The sequence below is a fragment of the Brienomyrus brachyistius genome, unplaced genomic scaffold (genome assembly GCF_023856365.1).
Source record: "Brienomyrus brachyistius isolate T26 unplaced genomic scaffold, BBRACH_0.4 scaffold937, whole genome shotgun sequence".
Taxonomy (NCBI): domain Eukaryota; kingdom Metazoa; phylum Chordata; class Actinopteri; order Osteoglossiformes; family Mormyridae; genus Brienomyrus; species Brienomyrus brachyistius.
In genome coordinates, this window is record NW_026043212.1 from 27,629 (window position 1) to 49,640 (window position 22,012).

The window sequence follows — 22,012 nt, forward strand, 5'->3', positions numbered from 1 at the left end:
AATATAATTTTAGTAAAAAAAAAATCTCCTGCAACATTTTGCAAATCTTTTCCTAGGAAAAGCTATATGGCTCAGATAGGTCGCTTTTCCTCTATCACCAAGAAGCGACCCGTACCCGAGCCTGTTCTTAACCACCATAAATGGCCTTATACGCTCCCGATATCTCGTGGTGTTTCTGTGGACACCCGTCACGTATACTGAGACTCCATCCACTGGATGTACCCCATCATGATTATATGAAGTAAAGTTAATTCTCTTGTGCACGTTCTGTAAAGATTAGACAATTTGATTTGTCTGAATTTTACGCTTAACAAACGTTTTATTTATGTAATAAATGTGGATAGAAGCAGAAAATGTTGCTGTTGTCAAATTCAAAACAGGAAAGAACAATAATTCTAATTGAGGTTCAGCACAAAATGCGTAGCACATACTCTCATTCAGTTTGTAACACGTGTCTTTTTTGCATTGTATTGCTCACACTATGCGTCATGTTCTGCTTGTATTTTAAACACTCGAATGTGCGCTGCTAAATGTCTGCACGAAGGCCCAGGCTGTAGCCCAAGCCACAAGCCATGGCGCTGAAGTGCGCATGACGTCATGCCCGAGGGTGAGGGGATGACGTAAGGCGGCACGGCCAGGCCTGACTAATGGAACATCGAGAGTCGTTCCTGTTGATCGCTACATGCCTTTTTCCTCCCTTGCCTGCATTTCCCATGGCGCCCGCTATTACGCCGTTCGGAAGGGGGACAGCTTAACTCCTCTATTTATTTTCTTTTGGTTTTTAGCTTAGGATAGCCGCCTTGTTTTTTATTTTTCTTTTTTATTTCGTCCTCGACCGGCCATGACCGTAGAGCAGAATGTTCTCCAGCAGCACTCGCAGAAGGTGAGCCGGGGGTGGGGAGAGCGAGATCCGAGCGTAGGGCTCCGCTCCTCGGCCCGGGCCCAACTGCAGGCCGGGGCTCCGCTGGGCTCCGTGCACCGGCCTGTGGGCTGTCGTAGCTCGCCCACACGGGGACTGCTATAGCTTTTTCTGCGTCTGGTCAGCGGCAGCCCTGCTTGTGCGTTATCATGCATGCTAGAAGCTTTAATAATTTAATAATAAAGTTTGATCATAGGCGGGATGTGTAGTGCGCAGGGTAGCCGCGTTTGCACGGCGAGTCCGCGGGAGGGGCACTCCGTTTGTTTACATGGGGCAAATATGCTGGCTGCATGCTTTATACGGGTTTTACACCTTTAATTTGCGTCTATTTGCATTACACTCTGCGTGTTTAATGCATGGTTTCGGGTCCGTTCTGGTGTTTCGGGCTTTCTTGGGGGGGCTATTTGGCTCCTGACACCATCTCCGGGTTTGTTTACGTTACAAGCCGCCGGCGGACCCGCCCCCCACACCCAGCTCATGGCGTCGCCTGACTCGCAGTGTAACACACACCTCGTAAACACACCTCTCACCTTATTAGAGAGTGGGTTCCGGATCAGATCCGCGATGATTCCGGGAGGAACCGGCCGGGCAGTCCTTAAACATATAAACACGTGGCAAAGAGCAGAACGCAGCCCTAGTCAGTTAAACGCATTTAAAACTGTTGTAAATTAAACGTTGAACGTAATAAGAGTAAAACTGCATGCTGATTGTTAAACCGAGTTTCTGGACGGTCACTTCTTTGTGCCGCAGCGTTTGCCGTTTTTCTTTTTCCTTGTTATTTCTATTAATGGGGTGTATTTTATGTCTAAATAGTGTGTAAGTAACACGGGCCACTTTCGATGCTATCTCATTTAGTGTTTTTCTGGAGGCTTGGTATAAAACTCAATGTCGATGCTTCGGTGATTTCAATAACTGCTTACAATTAATCAGCCTGACAGCTTCTGGGTAGTGTTTATGAAAGGGGGACCTGTAGGGGGCGCCCTTGGTCGCGGCGCATGGCCACGTGACTGTGCCCTGCTGGAGGTGCTCGCCAACCTGCACCCCATTTGGCGCCACCCCTGCATTCATGCGAGCCGCCGCCGCCTGTTAATCTGCCTGTGCTGGACGTGGTGTAACAGCGGCGTGGTCCTCGTCGTTCCTGCTCCTGCTGTAATCTCCCAGGGTTGGAATTTACGGGAGTCGCCGGCTCTGATCTTCGGGTGTGAGTGAGTCAGCCGTGAAGGGGCCCCCGCCGCATACACGACGGCGTGTGACTCAACCTGCGAATAGGGCCAGAAATGGGGGCGGGGCTCTGAATTATTTCTGGAACGTATTTTGGGACGGCGTGAGCATTGTGTCTCGTGTCTGAGCCGCTTCTGGAAACACAGAGTGATCGGCGCTGGTCCTGAGAGATTGTCGGACCTACTTTCTCATGCTAAAAGCCAGTGGCCTTTTTTTGAAGGCAGCTTATCAGTCTGTGACTCCCCCCTACCCCTAACATGCCACATCAGATGTTTCCGGTGTGCCTGTATCAGACTGGACTCTCGTCTCATGCTGGACCCTTATGACGTTTCTTGATCAGGGTAATCTGGGCACTGGTGAACCTGCCCTTATTGAACTGCTAGTTGCTTTCTAATCACCTGTCTTTTTGCGGCTGGGATAAACATTTTTTTTTTAACTAACTGCTGGCTTTCGCAGACTCCGCGAGACAGGAGGATACATGCTGTGTTCTGCATTTACCAGTGGTAGTGTAAATCATAGTGTGTGTCTGTGTGTGTGTGTACATGTAAATGGGTGGGACTGTCTTTGGGTCCTCCTGCCAGCAGGGGGTGATATAACACCATTTCGTCTGTCCTTCCAGCACCAGCAGACTCTGCTGAATCAGTTGAGGGAGGTCACTGGAACCACCGACGTCCAGCAGCTGCAGCACGCGCTCCAGGTACCAGTGGGCCAACCGGTACGGGGTGGGCCACACCCACAAGCCCCTAACTTCCCGTTCGACACTTCCTGAAGCCCCGCCTCTAAGTAGCAGGGTGTTCTCTGATAGGCCCCACGGTGGAAACAGGCCTCACTAAGCGTTTCCCGCTTTAGGGTGTTTTTGCACGGATGTTCAGCTGACGGTCGGTTTGCCTGAAGCGTTTGAGATGTTTCTGCTTGTTTAGTAGTCAGTCGATGCGCAGGTGACAGGGGTGTCTGTGAGCTTCAGTAATCTCCTGCTTGTGACGAAACGGAATAGAAAACTTATTATGCGGGTGGATAGATATCAGTAAATAAGGGATTAGGAGATGGGTGTGCTAATGATAGCTTGTTGGAGGGGCATCTGCTCGGGGGTGTTCCGAGGACTCACCCTACGGCCCTCCTGCCCGCAAAAGGTCAGCAATGGCGACTTGTCGGAGGCGGTGGCCTTCCTGACGGAGAAGAACGGCAAGGTGGCACCGCAGGAGGACGCAGCGGCGGCGTACTTCCAGACGGCGCAGGGTGGCGCCAGCGAGCGCTACATGAGCGTCGGAAGCCAGGCTGACACCAGTAGGTACCCGGCGGACAGCGATGGAAGTGCGAAAGCTGGGTGTTTGCCGAGGACGGTCTGGACAGGCCAGGGAGTGAGCCTGTTTGCGTCGAAGGTTGTTGGTTCGAATCACGGGGCATGTTGCTGTTAGGTACTTTAAAAAGCTTTTTTTTTTAATGCCGTTTGGTGTTTACGTGATTAAAAGAAGAAAGGTATTCTGTTTTCTGCCTTAAAAATACCTCCGTTTGCATTTGAGGCCAGGTGACTGGAGATGGAGTGGCAGACTGGCTCCTGCCTCTTTCGTTTCACAACCCTGATCCCGCCACGGTTTTGCCCCCCCCCCCCCCCCCCCCTCCCGACGGGACGGGAAGTGGCTCCACCTGCTGGCGGTCTGTGTACATGAGGATGTGTGCCGGGGATATTGTTTCAGATGTGATCGATCTGACAGGAGATGACCTGCAGAGGGCGATCGCGCTCAGCCTGGAGGAATCGAGCCGGGCCTTCCGGGAGACGGGCATCACGGACGAGGAGCAGGCCATCAGCAGGTGGGAGGATGCGGCCGGACTCGGCGTGGCATCCGCGCAGGCCCGCCGCCCTCTGTTCTGACGCCGATTCCTCCCATCCCGCCCCGCAGGGTGCTGGAGGCCAGCATCGCCGAGAATAAGGCCAGCCTGAAGCGGAGCCACACTGAAGTGTGGAGCGACTCCCCCAACCCCCATGACAGGAAGCGGCAGGACAACTGCCCCGTGGGGCTCAAAAATGTGGGCAACACCTGCTGGTTCAGTGCAGTCATCCAGGTGAGGTGGGGGGCTGTGGGGTGGGCCATGGGGTCACAACCCCAGAAAATGATTTATATCGGGGGGGTTTCCGCAGTAACTATGGGAGGCCTGCCGGGGTGGGAGTAGCTCATGTCTCCCCCCCCCGACTGCTTGGCTGCACGGCATGTTGGGAAACAAATGGAGCGATCGACACAGAAACCCAGGCTGGTTGTCACATAATGTTTGCCAGCTGGGTGTGGTTCAGGTCTATGTAGGGGGCGGGGTACTCAGTGTGGGGGGGAGGGGGGCAGCCAGATGGCATGCCTGCCCCCTCCCCCTTGTCCTCTCACGCTGTGTTACCGTGGCGGCAGACGTGCAGTGGCACGCAGCCTGCTCAGAGGATGCAGGATGTTGAGTGTTTGGCCCCACCTGCCGAGTGTACCCCCCCCCCCCCCCCGCTTTCAACATAAGTACAGACTGTTTATCCAGCCTGTGATTAACTGGGACAGGTGGGATGGGGGGCGGGGGGTGGGGGGAAGGCATATTGACATGGCAGGACAGCACTGTGCTCAGGGTGGTATGTGTCACCCCCCCATTGTGTGTTCCAGTCCCTTTTCAATCTGCTGGAGTTCCAGAGGCTGGTGCTACACTACTCCCCCCCGGCACGAGTCCAGGACCTGCCCCGCAATCAGAAGGTGAGACCCCCCCCCCCCCCACACACATACCATGATGATAATGTCATACTACTTCCCGACAGTAGGGGGTGTAACGGTGAACGTGATATACTTAGGACCAGTGAAGGCTACCTCACACCTGCAGGGTTGGGGATTCAAATCCCACTGAGGCTCTATGTATGTGTTGTTCGCATTACGAGGATAAACCATTATATGATGGATGGATGGATGGTACCCTCTGCAGTTACCTCTTGCCATTTTTGACCCATGGGCCCTTGCGTCAGGTAGTGTGTTGGCTGGTTTGTACTTGATAGTCCCATCACCTACAATTATGCTCGCTGGTGCTGCTGATAGGTACGTCAATTTTGAGTATGAAAAGTTATGTCCACTAGGGGGCAGTGCGAGAAAATCATCTTGGTCAGCTCCTTCGTTTCCGGTCTTAACCCGTTCATATGAGCTTTTGCCTATGAAATGTCCTACATTCACTGCCTGCACACCATTTACATTACATTTACATTTACAGGATTTGGCAGACGCCCTTAGCCAGAGCGACTTACATAAGTGCTTTGAGACTCTGCAATGAATTTCCGATGCTAGCTCAATAAGGACCCAAGCTATGAATACTATCTCTGAGAACTCCATTGAGTAGTGCAGAATTTTTTATTTTTATTTTTTTTAAAAAACACACCAGAATAAGAGTCGAGAAAGAATATAGAAGTTCTACGTCAAGTATTTCTGAAAAAGAAATGTTTTGAGTCGTCGCTTGAAGACAGTCAAGGATTCAGCTGTTCGGACATCTAGGGGGAGATGCGTGTCTTCCTTGTGCCTTGAGGGGAGGAGGGACCAGTTTAACACCGAGTTGCTAAGTCTGTAATACTGCTGCAGCATTTTCTGTATTCTACCTACCGCACCGCGTCATGTTCCTACTTCGCTTTGCCGTGTATCACCCGGCTCCCTCGCACTGAATGTTGTTAGATGTCTCGTAGTATTTAGCATCTCGCACTTAGTGTCATTCGGGAAATTTTTAAATATCGTGGTGTGATTTTTTTTTTTTTCGCGATAAATGTTGCATTATTTACAAAGCTAAATTTTGCAGTCTTGTGAGTATTCCATGTGCCTAACTCGCGATATTGATACTAAAAATATTAAGGATGGGCTAATCCACACAACTGCCGATACCGATACAGATTCCAGTACCAGAGCCTTTCTTGCGTTAATATTTTGATATAATAAATATTGTACAGATTTATAATTTATAATTTATTTATAATGAATATTTTTAAACTAGTAAACACAAATGAAAAAATGTATGCCGAAAAATGTTTGATTTGGCTGCTGGAATTGTATGTTCCACCTGGTTTGTGCGTCTTGTTTTCAGCGTGTTTGGGGCATTTCGAATATCTTCCAGGATACATCTTATCTTTGTGAAGTCGTAAATTCCGAGGCGTGTGACGTCGCATCCTTCCAATCTCCCGTTCGAGCTACACATCTCGGAACATGGCCGCCTCCATGAACATTTTTTTCATGTTGCTCGCATTGTCTCGCACAACATGTTGCTTAGAGAGACGCTACTTCCACCTCTCAAAAGTTAGTGCTTTTTTACAAAGGCTGCAAATCTCCGTGCTGTTAGTTGCTGTTGAAAGCGTAAAAAAAAAAAAAAAAAAAAAAACTCCTCTTATCTGATGTTTTTATGCTCTTCGTTCCGGGCGTGATGTCACAGCGGGCAGAAATCACTGCACTCACACCCGATGAGTGGCAAAAAGACTGAAACAACGTTAGCATTCAGCTTGAATGTTGCAAAAAAAAGGCATCTAAGTTAGGTAATAGTTGTGCGATTGATTGTGCAAATTGATTTAACAATAGGAGCTCTTTCTACGGACTGGCAAAAACTAAATAAGTACGTATCGGTCACGTTCGGCCAATTCCTGATCCGTCTAATAGGTTTGGATCGGCGCCAATACTGATCCGGATATCTGGTTGGTGCATCTCTAATTAATATTGCACATCACCCAGCTCTATTTAGTGCAATCCTTACAATACGAAAAAATACTATCTTTCTGTGGAGAAGGTGTTCAAGCAGGAATTCCATGCGTGGCTGCGCATGCAACACGTGAAGCTAATGCAGGACATGCTGGGCAGCCATGATGATTAAGCGAGCGCATTGCGAGCGGCAAGTTATAAACGCGCGTCGAGCAGAAGAAAGACCGCACCTGTCTCATCATAGCTTAGTCACCCCGGTGTTTCCCCGAGTCCCTCCCATGACAGCAGGGAGTCACCCACCATTCAGCCTTGTAATCATCTGGACACGTGTCATATAACCGCGTGTCTCTACGGCGATTCTTCACGCTGGTCTCCTTAACCGCAGCGCCACCCGCAGCTCGCTTTAGGTACCGTATTTTGACATGACCACGTGTTCGTGCAGGAGCACAGGAACCAGCCGTTCATGCAGGAGCTGCGGTTCCTCTTCTCGCTCATGGTGGGATCTAAGAGGAAGTACGTGGACCCATCCCGAGCCGTGGAGATCCTGAAAGATGCGTTCAAGTCCAGCGACTCGCAGCAGGTTGGTGACTGGATCTTCGGGAGCAGTTGTACACGATATTTATAAATGTATTCAAACACTCAAAGGCTATATCATGCGAGGTATACGTTTACGCAAATCGTTTAACACCCCCCCCGGATCATTGAGCAGGTGTTCTTAGGTGTCTCTGTTTAGACCAAGCATTCACTTGGTCAGCCAAATCCGGCGCCCGGTTCTGATCCGTTTTCCTCGTGTTTCGGATGACAGCAGGACGTCAGTGAGTTCACGCACCGACTCCTGGACTGGCTAGAGGACGCCTTCCAGATGAAGGCGGAGGAGGAGAGGTAACCACGCCTGGCCTGCCCTTTACTTCACCTCATATAAAATAAATAAAAAGGGTAGGTGTGCGGGTGGGGCATCTTCCGGGCCAGCTGACAGCTGCTCAAACCCGACACAGCCACAGCCGGGGGGGGGGGGGGTTACACCCAGCCTGAGAAAATAGGTGTGCTTGAGAAATCTAGTAAATGCTTTCGTTTGTATGTAAAAGACGATGGACGATTGTGTGACTTTGAGTTGGAGGGAACTCGCAGTGACCATTTTGAGTGACGGAGCCTCCGGATGGATCGCAGGAGGAATGGTTCTCGGTGAGACCTCCGGCTTCCTGGCCACAGTCAGGACGGGGGCCCAGCACCGAGTCACTGTGGCAGCCGGTTCGGAATGCCTCAGGGCCCAGGAAGACATGACAGGCACCATACATGCTGTTCATGTCTTACAGGGAAGGCGAGAAACCCAAGAACCCAATGGTGGGACTATTCTACGGACGTTTCCTGGCGGTGGGAGTTTTGGAAGGTGAGGGCTGGTGCCCGTGTTGGGGGGGGGGGGGGGTTTGTCGTTAGGGTCACGTTACCCGGATCCCTGGTGGGGGGGCCACAGCTGCTCCTGGCTGACTGACGAGGTGCCTATGTATCACTGACACACTGGTAGCTTTAATTGCGGGAATGTCCAGGAGACTGACACACAGAATCTGGCTCCTCTTGATGGTGGTTGGGGTCCTGGGGGGGGGGGTGGCCTGACTTTTATGCATGCCCCCCCCCGCTTCTTACTACTACTTCAAAAATGCCCCCCAAGTGGCAGCTGACCCCATGACTCCAGGGTTATTTACGTCCCATGTTGGTATTTTCGACAGTGGAATTGAATCGTCCACCATCTTTTGACCTCTGACCTTTATCTGGTTAATCGCCCGTTTGGCAGGTGGTGGCATCGCTGCCCCACGTAATAGCAGCATTTGTCTAATATTAGTCCGTATGTGTGTCCCCTCATTCAGGAAAAAAGTTCGAGAACTCGGAGATGTTCGGACAGTACCCCCTGCAGGTCAACGGCTATAAGGACCTGCACGAGTGCCTGGAGGCGGCCATGATCGAGGGCGAGATCGAGTCTCTACACTCGGAAAACTCTGCCAAGTCCGGCCAGGAGGTCTGTACGGGGGGGGGGGTGCCTGATGCATTTCCTGCCCCCGGATGCCGACAGTGTGACACATGTCAGCGGTTTTGTTCTTGGCCTGGGTGACTCAGCACCCGGGGGGGGGGGGGGGGGGAGGAATCTGCTATTCTCAGGGTAAATATAGACCTGTAGCCATTTATTACAAATAATTTTGCAGGGAGGTGTCTGTCATTAAATCGCAGCATGACGGGACGTCAAGGCACAGAAAGTTCCAGAATGTTAAACCGCAGCCCTCCCCTGTGGTGGTGTGTCTCACCGCGTCTCTGTAGACGGGCTGCTGACAATGAGTGATCCCTAACTGCATTTGCACCGCCCTCCCCCGGCCCCCGCAGCACTGGTTCACGGAGCTACCCCCAGTCCTGACCTTCGAGCTATCCCGCTTCGAGTTCAACCAGGCACTCGGCCGACCCGAGAAGATCCACAACAAGCTGGAGTTCCCGCCCATGCTCTACATGGACCGGTGTGTGGCGACCCAGACACTCCTTCTAAACTTAGCACCGGCTCGTAATTTTCAACATTCTGGTAACACCCCCCCCCCCCCCGCACCCCCCCCTCCACCGCCTGGCATTCCAGGTACATGGACAGGAACCGGGAGATCACCCGGATCAAGCGGGAGGAGATCCGGAGGCTGAAGGAACATCTTACGGTTCTCCAGCAGAGACTGGAGAGGTATGAGGAACAGTGTTCACATGTCAGCTTTCCCATGCGGTCTTTTACCCTGGACATTGACGTGAGATTCCCCCCCCCCCCCCCCACTAGATATCTGAGCTACGGTTCCGGCCCGAAAAGGTTCCCTCTTGCCGATGTGCTGCAGTACGCTATGGAGTTCGCCTCCAGCAAGCCTGTGTGCACCTCGCCCGTGGAGGACATTGACGGCTCCACGCCACCAGGGAGCACCGCAGCTCAGCTGATGCCAAGGCAGGCAGCAGCATTATGATTTTTAATGGTCATGAATGTTAGCCAGCTGTTATAGTGCGGGACGGGTATGTGACGGCTCAGGGTTTCCCTGCCACACAGCGCCCCTGATCCTGGTACGTGCAACACTCCTGAGGCCCAGCCGCGGGTGTCCGTGCACAAGCCCTTCACACAGTCGCGGCTGCCCCCGGACCTGCCCATGCACCCCGCCCCGCGGCACATCACTGAGGACGAGCTGCGTGTGCTGGAGGGCTGCCTGAAGCGCTGGCGGAGCGAGGTGGAGAAGGACACAAGGGGTAAGGGGCGGGGCTGTGGTGTGAGGGGCGGGGCTGTGGTGTGAGGGGCGGGGCTGTGGTGTGAGGGGCGTGGCTGTTGTGTGAGGGGCGTGGCTGTGGCAAGGGGCGGGACTACAAATTAGGTTTGTGTAGAACTGGGGCTGCTGTAAGGGGTGGGGCCACGGCTCACTTGCACCCACTCTATCCTGTGTGGAACCTCGTTCTGAACACATTCTGTCTGTGCCCCCTCCCCCCGTCGCCCCCAGAGCTGCAGGGCAGCATTGCCAGGATCCATCGCACCATGGAGCTCATGTATGCAGACAAGACCATGATGCAGGTCAGCCACGGATGCCAGGAACTCTTTCTCTCTCTCTCTATCCTTTGTCTCTCTCTCTCTCCCACTCCCTCTTTTCCTCTGTCAGCCTCCCCCCCCCGACATGTATGACCACATTTGCACCCCGTGGTCAGACCATCCCTGTGCCCTGACCTCCTTGCCCCCCACCACGCTCCCCCATGCAGGTCCCATACCGGCTCCACGCAGTTCTGGTCCACGAGGGCCAGGCCAACGCGGGTCACTACTGGGCCTACATCCACGACCCGAAGCATAGCTGCTGGATGAAATACAACGACATCGCGGTGACGCGCTCCACCTGGGAGGAGCTTGTGCGCGACTCGTTCGGCGGCTACCGGAACGCCAGCGCCTACTGCCTCATGTACATCAATGACAAGAAACCCTTCCTCATAGAGGGTGAGCCATGAGGGGGCGTGGCCTGATGACCAGGCCAGAAGGTGACCGGTTCATAACCAAGCTGGTCTGCCCTCTTGCTCTCTTACTTGGGGGAGGGGGGTTCCTGGGCCCTGGCCTGAAAGGGGTGCAAGGGGGACATTCAGGAGAATGAACCGAGGAGGCCCAAGGTGAATTCCTTGCTACGCCCTTGACTTGACGTACAGATTTATCATAATTCAGATGGTCTCGGGGCACCTAAGATGAGGCAGCCAGAATTCGGAACAGCGCCATTTGAGAGTGTTGATCGTCTCCTCGTCTCCCCGCGTTCCTCTCTCTCCAGAGGAGTTCGACAAGGAAACGGGGCAGGTCCTCAGCGGCTTGGACAAGCTTCCTGCAGACCTGAAGCTCTACGTGCAGGAGGATAACCAGCTGTTTGAGAAGGAGCTGCAGGAGTGGGATGCGCTGCAGACTCGCAAAGCCCGGCAGGAGAAGGCGACGCCAGGCCGGCCTGCCGGCACCGAGCACAGGGCCCCAGAGAGCCCTGGTGAGTGGCCCGAGCCCTGATCATTCTGCCTTTCCCGAGTCGTGAATCTGTGCAAGGTGATGGATTGACATTCCCTCCTCCCTGTAGCCCCCCAGCAAGACCCGGAGTACATGGAACAGCCCTCCCCGACAGACGACGGGCGGCACCTGCGTGAGGACACTCAGCGGGCCATCTCCCGGGCTGTAGCTGAGCAGGATGAGATGAACCCTGAGGCCGTGCTTAGCACGGTAAGGCCCTGTCCTCGCGTGGGCAGCCAGTACTGCTCAGTCTGGCCTCGTTTGGCTGCGGTGTTAATGCCTTTAACGGGCTAGGAGGTGTTGGCGGTATAATTGGGATAGAACGTGTTAGCGGGTTTTTCCAGAGCAGAAGGTGTTAGCGGGTTTTTCCAGAGCAGAAGGTGTTAGCGGGTTTTTCCAGAGCAGAAGGTGTTAGCGGGTTTTTCCAGAGCAGGAGGTGTTAGTGGGTTTTTCCAGAGCAGGAGGTGTTAGCGGTTTAACCAGGGCAGGAGGTGTTAGCGGTTTTACCAGGGCAGAAGGTGTTAGCGGTTTTACCAGGGCAGAAGGTGTTAGCGGTTTTACCACAGCAGGAGGTGTTAGCGGTTTTACCACAGCAGGAGGTGTTAGCGGTTTTACCACAGCAGGAGGTGTTAGCGGTTTTACCACGGCAGGAGGTGTTAGCGGTTTTACCACGGCAGGAGGTGTTAGCGGTCTTAGCGGTTTTACCAGGGCAGGAGCTGTTAGCGGTCTTAGCCACTTCCCCAGGGCAGGAGGTGTTAGCGGTGTTAGCCACTTCCCCAGAGCAGGAGGTGTTAGCGGTTTAACCAGGGCAGGAGGTGTTAGCGGTTTTACCAGGGCAGGAGGTGTTAGCGGTGTTAGCGATATTAGCGATTTTAGCAGGTAGGTGGCATGATAGCCTTGCTAACGGTGTTAGCATTGGTAGAGGGGTCGATATGGCGATATAGCGTTAGCCTCTGCTAACGGTGTTAGCATTGGTAGAGGGGTCGATATGGCGATATAGCGTTAGCCTCTGCTAACGGTGTTAGCATTGGTAGAGGGGTCGATATGGCGATATAGCGTTAGCCTCTGCTAACGGTGTTAGCATTGGTAGAGGGGTCGATATGGCGATATAGCGTTAGCCTCTGCTAACGGTGTTAGCATTGGTAGAGGGGTCGATATGGCGATATAGCGTTAGCCTCTGCTAACGGTGTTAGCATTGGTAGAGGGGTCGATATGGCGATATAGCGTTAGCCTCTGCTAACGGTGTTAGCATTGGTAGAGGGGTCGATATGGCGATATAGCGTTAGCCTCTGCTAACGGTGTTAGCATTGGTAGAGGGGTCGATATGGCGATATAGCGTTAGCCTCTGCTAACGGTGTTAGCATTGGTAGAGGGGTCGATATGGCGATATAGCGTTAGCCTCTGCTAACGGTGTTAGCATTGGTAGAGGGGTCGATATGGCGATATAGCGTTAGCCTCTGCTAACGGCAGCCTTCTGAGTCCTCGCCTGACTTTCTCTTCACCACATTCATTTTGTTTCTGTTTTAACTTTTTTTTGACGCCTCCCCCTCCCCCCTGCCCGCTATCTCCCATCCGTCTGTCTTGTGTCTTTTCTTCACAGGCCGCCCATGACCCCCCCTCCACACCCCCTCCCCCTGCCCCCGAGCTCGAGGCTAGCCCCTCTGGGGCCGCGTCCCCCGAACTCGCGGCGGAACCTTCCGGGCCGGCGGCCCCCCCCCACCGCGTAGTGGAGGTGGCCATCCCCCACGTGGGCACCTTTGTCATCGAGTCGGAGGAGGGGGGGTACGACGACGAGGTAGCGCCCCCTACAGGAGGCCCCCCTCAGTGGCTCTCGAAGGCCTTTTTCTCATCCTGTCTTTCATGCCGGAGCGTTAGAAACACAGCAGAATCTGCACGGAGTGCATTTCATTTAAGGCTCCAGGTTCAGCACTTAATATATTCGTGCACGAAACGTGCTGCTTCCCGGAACGAACAGAACTAGGTTCTCCACTATCTGGCCGCCTCCCGTGGCTGTCGTCTCCGGGCCCGGGGCTGGTGTCGGCCGTCACGTTTTAGATGGGTGGGGAGTGGGGCGGGATGCTTACTGTGTGTGAGGTCTCAGGCATCATGGTAATGAGCCTTCCTTCCTGGTTAGGCGATGCTGACCCCAAACATGCAGGGTGTCATCATGGCCATTGACAAAGCCGGGGGTGTGTATGAGAAGGCGGGGCCAGACGCGGCCTTCTTCAAGGTACATCTCCTCCCCCCCCGCATGGTATAAGCACATCTCTCCATCCCTCTGCTTCTGCATGACCTCTGACCTGCTGGGCTTTTCCCTCGTCTCCCAATAACCCCCACTTCCATGAGTCGGGCTGAAACGCCTGGTCTGTCCTGTCTCTCCCTCACTGCTCGGGCTCCGGCTCTGATTTTCCGCGGGACGTCCGGCGGATGCGGCGGGTTGCGGAATGACCGGCTTGGTGCACTGCGTTTGTTCCTGCGGGCACGTGCCGGGCAGCTAATTCGAAGGCCCCCTCTGTGGCGGCGGTGATGATGGGCAGTGCGTTGCCCGAAAGGTGTAGTAGCACAATTTATCCACACGGTGGCACTGTAACCGAAGCAGTGTTTTTTTGTTTTTTTTTGTGAGGCGCAGCAGATGTCTAACTGAACATTTTGTGATGTCGTGCACAGGCTTTGCAGGGAAGCTGCATGAGCTTTGAGCGCTTGCGTGGCGAGCGAGTGTGCGGGCAGCCAGTGCGTCTGGTCTACTAACCTTCGAAGCCGGGTGCTCCGAAGCCCGACATTGAGCCGTGTCTTTAGATCTGCATGTTTGCTGCTCGGTGTGTAACCTGAGGGTCTGGTGGAGGGTCCCTGATGGTGTAACATGGTCCTGCTGGGATTTCATGCAGACAGAACGATTCACGGCAGCCCGAGCGGGCGATGGATGTGCAGCCGTGGTCACACTTCCCCCGTCGGCACGCTGGGTGATGGGTTTGCGAGCCAGCGGCTCGTGCAGCATTCCTGATGTGTACCACTCCTCCACCCGACCAGGCCTTCAAGGTGGAGTACGCCCGGCTTCTACGACTGGCCCAGGAGGACACGGCACCCGAGAACGACCGGCGCCTTCAGCACGTCCTCATCTACTTCCTGCACAACCAAGCGCCCCGGAAGGTTCTGGAACGCACCCTGCTCATGCAGTTCGCCGACCGCAACCTGAGCTTCGACGAGCGGTACGGCGCTGCTCAGCATGGCGACGTCATACTGCGCTTGGAAACGGGGGGGGGGAGGAGGAGGAGGAGGAGGTCTACCCTAAAGGTGTTCAGTTTGAATTTCAGCAGCAGGAATTCCTGTCACGCGTTTTGGTTCAGCAGTAAACAGCGTAGTGTAACTTATCTCCCCCACCCCCCCCCCCTCCCAGAATGGTGCCAGGGGCCAGACACATTCCCGCAGCTCTGTCTGTTTCTGTGGTTCGTACCACTGGTGGCGGCACTGAGGTGTAAACAAAAGCCAGGGGGGGGGCGGCCTCACGACCGCATAAACAACCCACCACCCCCCTCCGGGACACGTTCTGTCATCCTGTCCTACATTTATCTGCTGTAGGGCAGGATCACCATATATGCCGAAAATGGGCGATTCGGCAGTCGATTATTCATGCCTTGATATTCTGTTGGCGACAAGTATGGTCTGATCGTCCTGTTTCTCTCCCAGGTGTCGGAGTGTTATGAAAGTGGCACGTGCCAAGCTGGACCTCATAAGCCCGGATGAGGTGAACATGGGGGAGTACGAGGTGAGCCTGCCGACCTCACGTGCTTCTGGATGTTTCTGGAGCGTGCGGACGGACCGCGTGCAGGGAGATGCTCCGCTTACGTGGCACGGCGGTGGCGGGGGACGTGGATTCATGGGCTCCCTCCCAGATGAATCCAGATTTGTACCCTCTGTGTTCCACAGATGTGGCACCGGGATTATCAGTCCTTCCGGGACACCACCGTGTTCCTGATAATCGGCCTGGAACTATTCCAGAAGAAAAGGTGAGCCGGCAGCTTTTCTTGACGGTCGTGTCTGAGGAGTACGTCAAGCTTCTTCAGTTTCCTAAACACATTCGTTTGGGTTTCATACCATTTCCTGGCAAACCCCGAATCGCCCTCCTCTCCCCACCTTGTAATTCCCCAAATCCACCTGCAGGGGGCAGCAAAGTTTCAGGATTTCCCCATCTGTGTCTGTAGTACCTTGCGTAAATCCACAGCACACATAACTGAGATAGAGGCAGCGGTGATTCAGGTTTGCGCGGTGTGATTTAAGATGTTCAGCTGGGTTGGTACTGGGTCATTCCTCTCGAGGGCTTTCTTTTCCACCGAGAGCGGCCACTGGTCTTCGAGACCTTCCAGAAGCTTGTCTGGCACGTGGCACTATAAAAACTCGCTTGTGGATTTAGGGTCGGCGCAGATGATGACACGACAAATGACGGCCCAGATCTGTCCCCTGACTATGATAGTTGCACAGGGCTGTGGTTTAGCAGTGTGGACCACTACCTCGGCGAGGCTGTTAGATCCACGTTCTGATTGATCACCTTCGATCTCGTATACTCTGTTCTGTGAATCCCATTGGTTCCTTTGCAGGTGTCACCACGGTAATGCTGGTTTGTTTGTCCCACCCCTCACCCCCATGTTCTCAGCTATGTGGAGTCCTTGATCTACCTGGTCTACTGTTACCAGTACAACAAGGAGCTCCTGTCCAAGGGGCCATACCGGGGGTATGACGAGGAACTGATCGGCCACTATCGACGAGAATGCCTGCTGGTGAGCCAACCCCCCCCCCCCCCCCCTCCCTGCCAACTGGGCGCTGATGGGGCATGTATGCAGGAGGGCGTGGGGCCATCTCACCCCGAAGTGAGCCAGGCCATCTCTCAGCTGTAAATCCGTCAGGCCGAGACGTCTCACACACATGTAATGTGTCAGATCACATGCGTGTGTTACGGCTGAATGGCCCCGGAGTGCTGAGTCGCACTTGTGACGCCCACGGGCGTATAATCGATCGTTGGAATATAGAAGCACTCCCCTCTCTGCAGCCCAGTCTCGGAGGGTGGGGCCGTGTCCCGAGCTGACCTCCCCAGCAGCGCCCGGCCCATGTTGGACCGCGTCCCGCAAACCCTGATACTCGCTTTTTCCGTCCGGCATTAATGGAAGTGCCCGATCCGGCCAGCATGCTGGGAAATCCACACGCTTACCGACAGCCTGGCTCGGACACGCAGCCTCGTAAAAGTCCCCTTTGATGTCAGGGCGGGGTGGGAGCGCCCCTACTGCGGGGCCTGTGTTCTGAGCTTTCATTGTGCGGTATGGAAGGTTCCGGAAACCTGATCTGAGGGGGGGGGGGGCACACATCACGTGACCAGGGACGGAGCGGCAGTAGGTGACGAGTGGTAAAGCACGCAGTTATAAATCACAGGTCGGGGCCAGTGTTGGGGGGGGGGGGGGGCAATAAATTATTAAGCGCTTAAGTGGAGCTGGGTGCGTGTCATGCTGAGCCAGCAGCGGCTAAGAGGGTCCTGGGACGGGCATTTTTATGGTGCTGTGAAGGAGTGACTGACCACCCCCCCACACACACAGAGGCTGAACGAGCACGCGGCAGCCATGTTCGAGTCCGGTGAGGATGCGGAGGTCAGCAACGGCCTGAGCGTCATGAACGAGCTGGTGGTGCCCTGCCTGCCACTGCTGCTGGCCGACGAGACGGAGGAGAAGGACATCGCCGCCGTGGAGGACATGAGGAACCGCTGGTGTTCCTACCTCGGCCAGGAGATGGAGCGTGAGTCACGGGGGGGGGCGGTGGGGGCAGGGGGGGTCCGGACACTCGGCCTTTGCTAAACACTTCCTGAGCGTCGCTGTGCTGTTCTCATCCCTGGCACTGCCAGCAGGGACGAAGTCATCACAGAGCCCATGTGGAACTTTCCTCAAGGCGCAGAGGGACAGCAGGTGGGCACTTGTTCACGTGGTGTCACTGCTTCCCCCATTGGTCGCCCGTGTCAGGTGGTTTGAGATCTGCATGCTTTGATTGTTCGCATTATGGTGACCAGCCATGATGCTCCCTGAACAATCAGAGCACCCTGTTCCTTATCAAAGACGGGGTCCGTAGACCGCCTAGAAGCTGCACCACAGGCCTGAGCTTCATCTGCTTCAGGACCTTCAGGATGCCAGAGAACCTTCCAGAAACAGATGTGGGAGTGTAGGCCAGGTCAAATCAGGCCCTAATACCCCCACCTCCCCTTTTGACCCCTCCAGCTCAGCTGCAGGAGAAGCTGACCGACTTCCTGCCGAAGTTGCTGGACTGCTCCACCGAGGTCAGGAGCTTCCAGGAACCGCCCAAGCTGCCCGCCTACTCCACCCTGCAGCTGTGTGAACGCTACGCGCGCGTCATGGCTTCCCTGAGCCGGACGCCCGCCGACGGCAGATGAACCGCCTGCCTGCTCAGCCACCCGCCAAACATGCCCACTCACGGACTCGTGTCAGCCCTCCGCCGGCCCTCGCCTCACCCCCTGCTGGCCGCGGGTTGTTCTGCCTGTTACTTCAGTTTTTTCCCCTCCCTTCCCAGTATTGCTATAGGTTTCATTATTGTACTTTTATTCCTCTTTCAGTTATCCTGTCAGCAACTGCGACAGCAGGAGGAGTGTGGACATTTAAAAAATAAAAAATTATACGTAAAAAAAAAAAAACGTAAGCAAAAAAAAAAAAAACGTTAAAATGTAACGGCAAAACTGCATTACTAGACGCCCAGTGCATGCTGCTCCTGCGCAAACGAGGTTGCCTTTTTTATTTTTAATTTAATGACGGAGTATTGTTTGGTTGCCCCCTCCCCATTGCGCCCCCCCCCCCCCCCCCCCCGGTCAGTGTTATCGCCCTTCAGCCAGCCCCATGGTGGATCATGGGGCGGCGCCCGCAGCGGCTCCCTCCCCCAGGACTGCGCCACACCGCGGCTTGTTAATACTCCCAGAGAATAAAGTTTTATTTATGGCCCTTTTCGGCCAAGTAGCTGCTGCTGACGTGGTCTGTCGTGTTTGTGAAAGCAGAGCTGGCAGTGGGGGGTGTGTGTACCGGTACTTTTGCAGCGGATGAGGGACGGTGATCCCCGCAGCGCCTATCCCGGCGTCCTGAAGCGGGTCCGTCAGATAGACGCAGGGTGCCGACGCTTGTCCTGCCTCTTGTCCTGCATATTTATCTGATCCATCTGAATACTAGCATATAGACTGCACGGTGCTTTTGCGGTGTTTGACGCAATGTCGAAAGGTTCGCAACAAAAAACACATTTGAATGCATTTACAAAGATTTTACAGAGTATTAATGTCTTTGTTGTAATGTTTTTCACTTGGTTTTAAATTATATCCACAATCGTGAAATCAAAACTTTATAAATATTATATTTTTCTGCCATAATCCACAACTGCGAACGATAAACACCAAGCTTCAAATGCAAACAGGGCATGAATTTATCTGTGTTTTAATGGCGCCGGAGGTCATTTCTGCCCCCAATCAATGTTGGAACAGACTGGACTGGTCATATAAACACATCTTCGCTGCTCGTTAGAGACGCGCTGGTTATAAACGCTTCCTTTAATCGCACGGAGGATTCGCAGGGCGCTAATGATTAGATTATCATCAGAAGAGTTTAAAGGGTATTTTAAAGTGAATCATCCATCTCTTCAAACCTATAAAATCATTTTACTGACACCTCCCTGGAGGAAAATACCAAATTTTGTGCGCCGCTGGCTGAAGGCGTCAAGTTTATAGACTAGGTCTGTAATTAGAAAAGTGCAGAAAGTTCCAGAGTGTCGTGGCGATGGTTTTAAACTGAAGTAGAACACTTGCTTAGGTCACGGTTCATATTGCAGTATAGTTCTACATGGTTTCTAAACGCTTCCGGGTGTCCCTCCTCCACTCCAAGAACAGGGAATTGGTCTCCTGCATAGTTCCCGTAGTTTATAGCAAAACAGCTATGTGAAGCCTGGGATAGGTTCGAGGCCCCCACGACCCTATCCAGGATAAACGGGTGATGGTTGGAAGGCTGGCTTCAGGGACTAAGTTCAAATAACGCAGAACGTTTTAAACGTTTTTATCCGTTTTGAAGAATCTTATTTCGATTTATAATTGACATTATGAAGGGATCAGTATGCAAAATATATATATTTGTGGAGCAACCTTTGAAAATAATCGGAATTATACCGCACAACTTGGTTTAGGGTACACTTGGTTTTTGGTAACTATATAAATACCCGAAAGATGTGGACCTGCGAGGCGCCTGGCAGGATCACATAAGCTTTAATTTACTTGAATATCAGTATAAACTTCGTGGGATGTTTTTTTAGTTGTATTTACAGGCATCGCAGCACTTTTCTCCCCTCTGGGCTAAGAAAATATATCTGTCTAATAGGCATCGCCTGTTTCGGAAATCACTGTGAACTTTTTTATATATATATATATATATATATATATATATATATATATATATATATATATTATATATATATATATATATATATAATACTTTCCCCGTGATATTTAATAACTGCGGCGATATGAAACTGCAGTGTGTGTGTGTTTTATTGAACAATTATTGTCTGCGCAGTTACCAGAGTGATGTTATTTACACCGTCCTGCATTGCAGCCAGAGCAGAACCGTGAACGGAGTCCAAAGAGGGGAGGTAGTGTGTAGTATGATTACGCGTAAATGTTAAGGGTGGCACCAAATATCACTTTCCCTTCTTAAAATAATGAATACCACGTTGGATATATTGCCTTTTTATGTGGCGATATTAGTATGTGAAAAACATTTTCATTGCAGGAAATGCTGCCCCTGAAATTTTAGAGTTGATAAAGTAGTGATTATTTTATTGCCAAATAGAGGACAATATCACACTTTAAAATAACTCCTTAACACTGAAAATGAAGCTATCCCTAGACAAGCATCAGTTTCTCCAGTTACCAGCCTCTCTGGTAATAAGGTTAGGGTAGGTAATGAGGTTTGGCTGCTGCGGTGAATCGCGGCTATTTCCGGCAGCTTCTCTGCCTTTTTATGATCAGTCCCCTTTAAAGTGCAGACAAACTATATCTGTTCAAAATGACTCCCCCCCCCCCCCCGCCCCCATTTCTGGCCTGTCACACTTCAGTGATAACAGCCAGACGTTTCCATGGTGATCTTTCATTGTTTGGGCCGTCTAGACATCGGTGACACCTGACTGTGGCCTCTCAAAGCCTGCAAAGATCCGGTTTGTCTGGAAATCAATGGCAGGGCTTTGGGGCCGCCGTCCTGGTCCCGTGTCCCGTCGTAAGGAGATACGAGCTGATCTTCTTTCCCCTCCTTTCCTGATACCTTCTTCTTCACTTTCTCCTTGAGGCTCTCTGGTCCCGTCCGTTCAACGCTGACAGTTTGTGACGCCACCTTCATCTCCCCTGAACTCTTCTTTCGTTGCGTCTCTTCCAGCAGATCTGAAAGCATATTAGCTGGCTGTGTTTATACTCCAATAATTCCAGTGACCGTATTTAGCCATTAATTCGAGGCTCGTTCTCTGACGTGGATGGTAATTACGCCAGGAGAGCTCCGGCAGAGCACTTAAATCGGCAAGATAAGCCGAAAACGGCATCGGATCGCCGATCACATTCTGTTGCAGTTACTTTGGGTTGCCGCTGCCGTTTAATTGGCTCGTTTTGGTCCCTTTGTGTCTGATCTTCCTAAGATTCAGCCTGGACTTTGCCTTTTGCATTTCCGTCCCGAATCCAGTCAGTTTTCCAGCGAGTCCCAGCCGTCTTGATGTCGACGGCTTCCCGACATGCCTAAGTTGCATGTTATAGAAGCACATCATTTCAGAGGGGCACATGCATTCCCGCCCATGGTGGAGAGACACCCTGGTTTGATGGTTGCCATGACGCTTCGCATCCTCACACCTTCATCCAGAGCAAAGAATATATCGGAACGTTTTTTCGGCATTTTTTCAGCTCCGTAAACTGACTCCGCCCACTCAGCTAAACCCAGCTAGCCGAGACTGGACCGGCTCCAGTTTGCAAAGGGGGTCAGTGCCGTGCTCTGGTTTCACTGCACAGTGTCTCTGACTTGGAGAGGAGGAAATTTCTGTCTACAATATCTGGCAATTCCCAGCTTATCGCGGTTTTTGGTGTTCAGAGGTCCAAATAGAATGACCCTGGGAATGACGCAGGGTACTTTACACCAAGCTGTGTTCTGTAGTCCGACGGGTCGGTCGTCTCGACAGGAAAATGCCGTCTCAGCTCAATGGAAGGTCGGGGTTTTCATTGCAGTTAGAGTCTGTGCTGAGGCATTCTGGGAAATTTGTGGGGGGGGGGGGGGGGGGGTAGGGAGGTACAGGCAGATGGGGGGGAGGGGGGGGGGGGGCTGTGCTCTCACAGAATGCCACTTCCATGGAGACGCGGCTGAGACTGAGCAAGATTCCGTCCGCCGGACAAAACAAGAGGCTTGTTGCCGTTGTTGCCACCAAGCCAGACTGTTACCAGGCGCCTGCGTCAGCCAATCCCACACCAGCACTGTGTTCGCCAGCCAATCGGTGACTTAAAACGGTGAGAGAGCCCCTTATTATATGGTGTTGTAATGAATTTTTGTTGTCTAACTAATGGCTTTTTAGATTAGCTTCTGGCTAATTATTGTGTGGGGCGGGATCAGGGCAGCTTGGTTGATGGCACCTTCACCCCGG

The 22,012-nt window shown here is 52.9% G+C and overlaps 1 protein-coding gene across 3 annotated transcripts; it reads left to right on the plus strand.

The window, feature by feature from the left end:
* Window positions 1–653: 653 nt before the first annotated feature.
* On the plus strand, window positions 654–18,264 carry usp25 (ubiquitin specific peptidase 25). Of its 3 annotated transcripts, none has more exons than XM_049005747.1 (26): window positions 654–883; window positions 2,760–2,837; window positions 3,271–3,424; window positions 3,835–3,949; window positions 4,039–4,201; window positions 4,771–4,857; window positions 7,259–7,396; window positions 7,622–7,698; window positions 8,130–8,203; window positions 8,679–8,827; window positions 9,187–9,314; window positions 9,428–9,523; window positions 9,614–9,772; window positions 9,872–10,065; window positions 10,311–10,381; window positions 10,564–10,792; window positions 11,112–11,315; window positions 11,403–11,542; window positions 12,933–13,127; window positions 13,467–13,562; window positions 14,360–14,538; window positions 15,017–15,095; window positions 15,257–15,336; window positions 15,981–16,104; window positions 16,912–17,107; window positions 17,581–18,264. In XM_049005747.1, the coding sequence occupies exons 1-26, from the start codon at window positions 842–844 to the stop codon at window positions 17,751–17,753; spliced, it is 3,420 nt and encodes a 1,139-aa protein (XP_048861704.1). In that variant the 5' UTR covers window positions 654–841; the 3' UTR covers window positions 17,754–18,264. The 3 variants fall into 3 exon arrangements, with proteins under 3 accessions (XP_048861704.1, XP_048861705.1, XP_048861706.1); XM_049005748.1 differs by having other exon boundaries at window positions 655–883; window positions 3,853–3,949; XM_049005749.1 differs by lacking the exons at window positions 12,933–13,127; window positions 13,467–13,562 and having other exon boundaries at window positions 655–883.
* Window positions 18,265–22,012: the final 3,748 nt, after the last annotated feature.

What these genes read in the sequence shown, in the direction of transcription:
- usp25 (XM_049005747.1), top strand. Translation starts at nt 842, where the DNA reads ATGACCGTAGAGCAGAATGTTCTCCAGCAGCACTCGCAGAAG. An exon ending in TGAACATGGGGGAGTACGAG is followed by an intron (nt 15,096 to 15,256) that starts GTGAGCCTGCCG and finishes TGTGTTCCACAG; the next exon opens with ATGTGGCACCGGGATTATCA. An exon ending in CCTCGGCCAGGAGATGGAGC is followed by an intron (nt 17,108 to 17,580) that starts GTGAGTCACGGG and finishes TGACCCCTCCAG; the next exon opens with CTCAGCTGCAGGAGAAGCTG.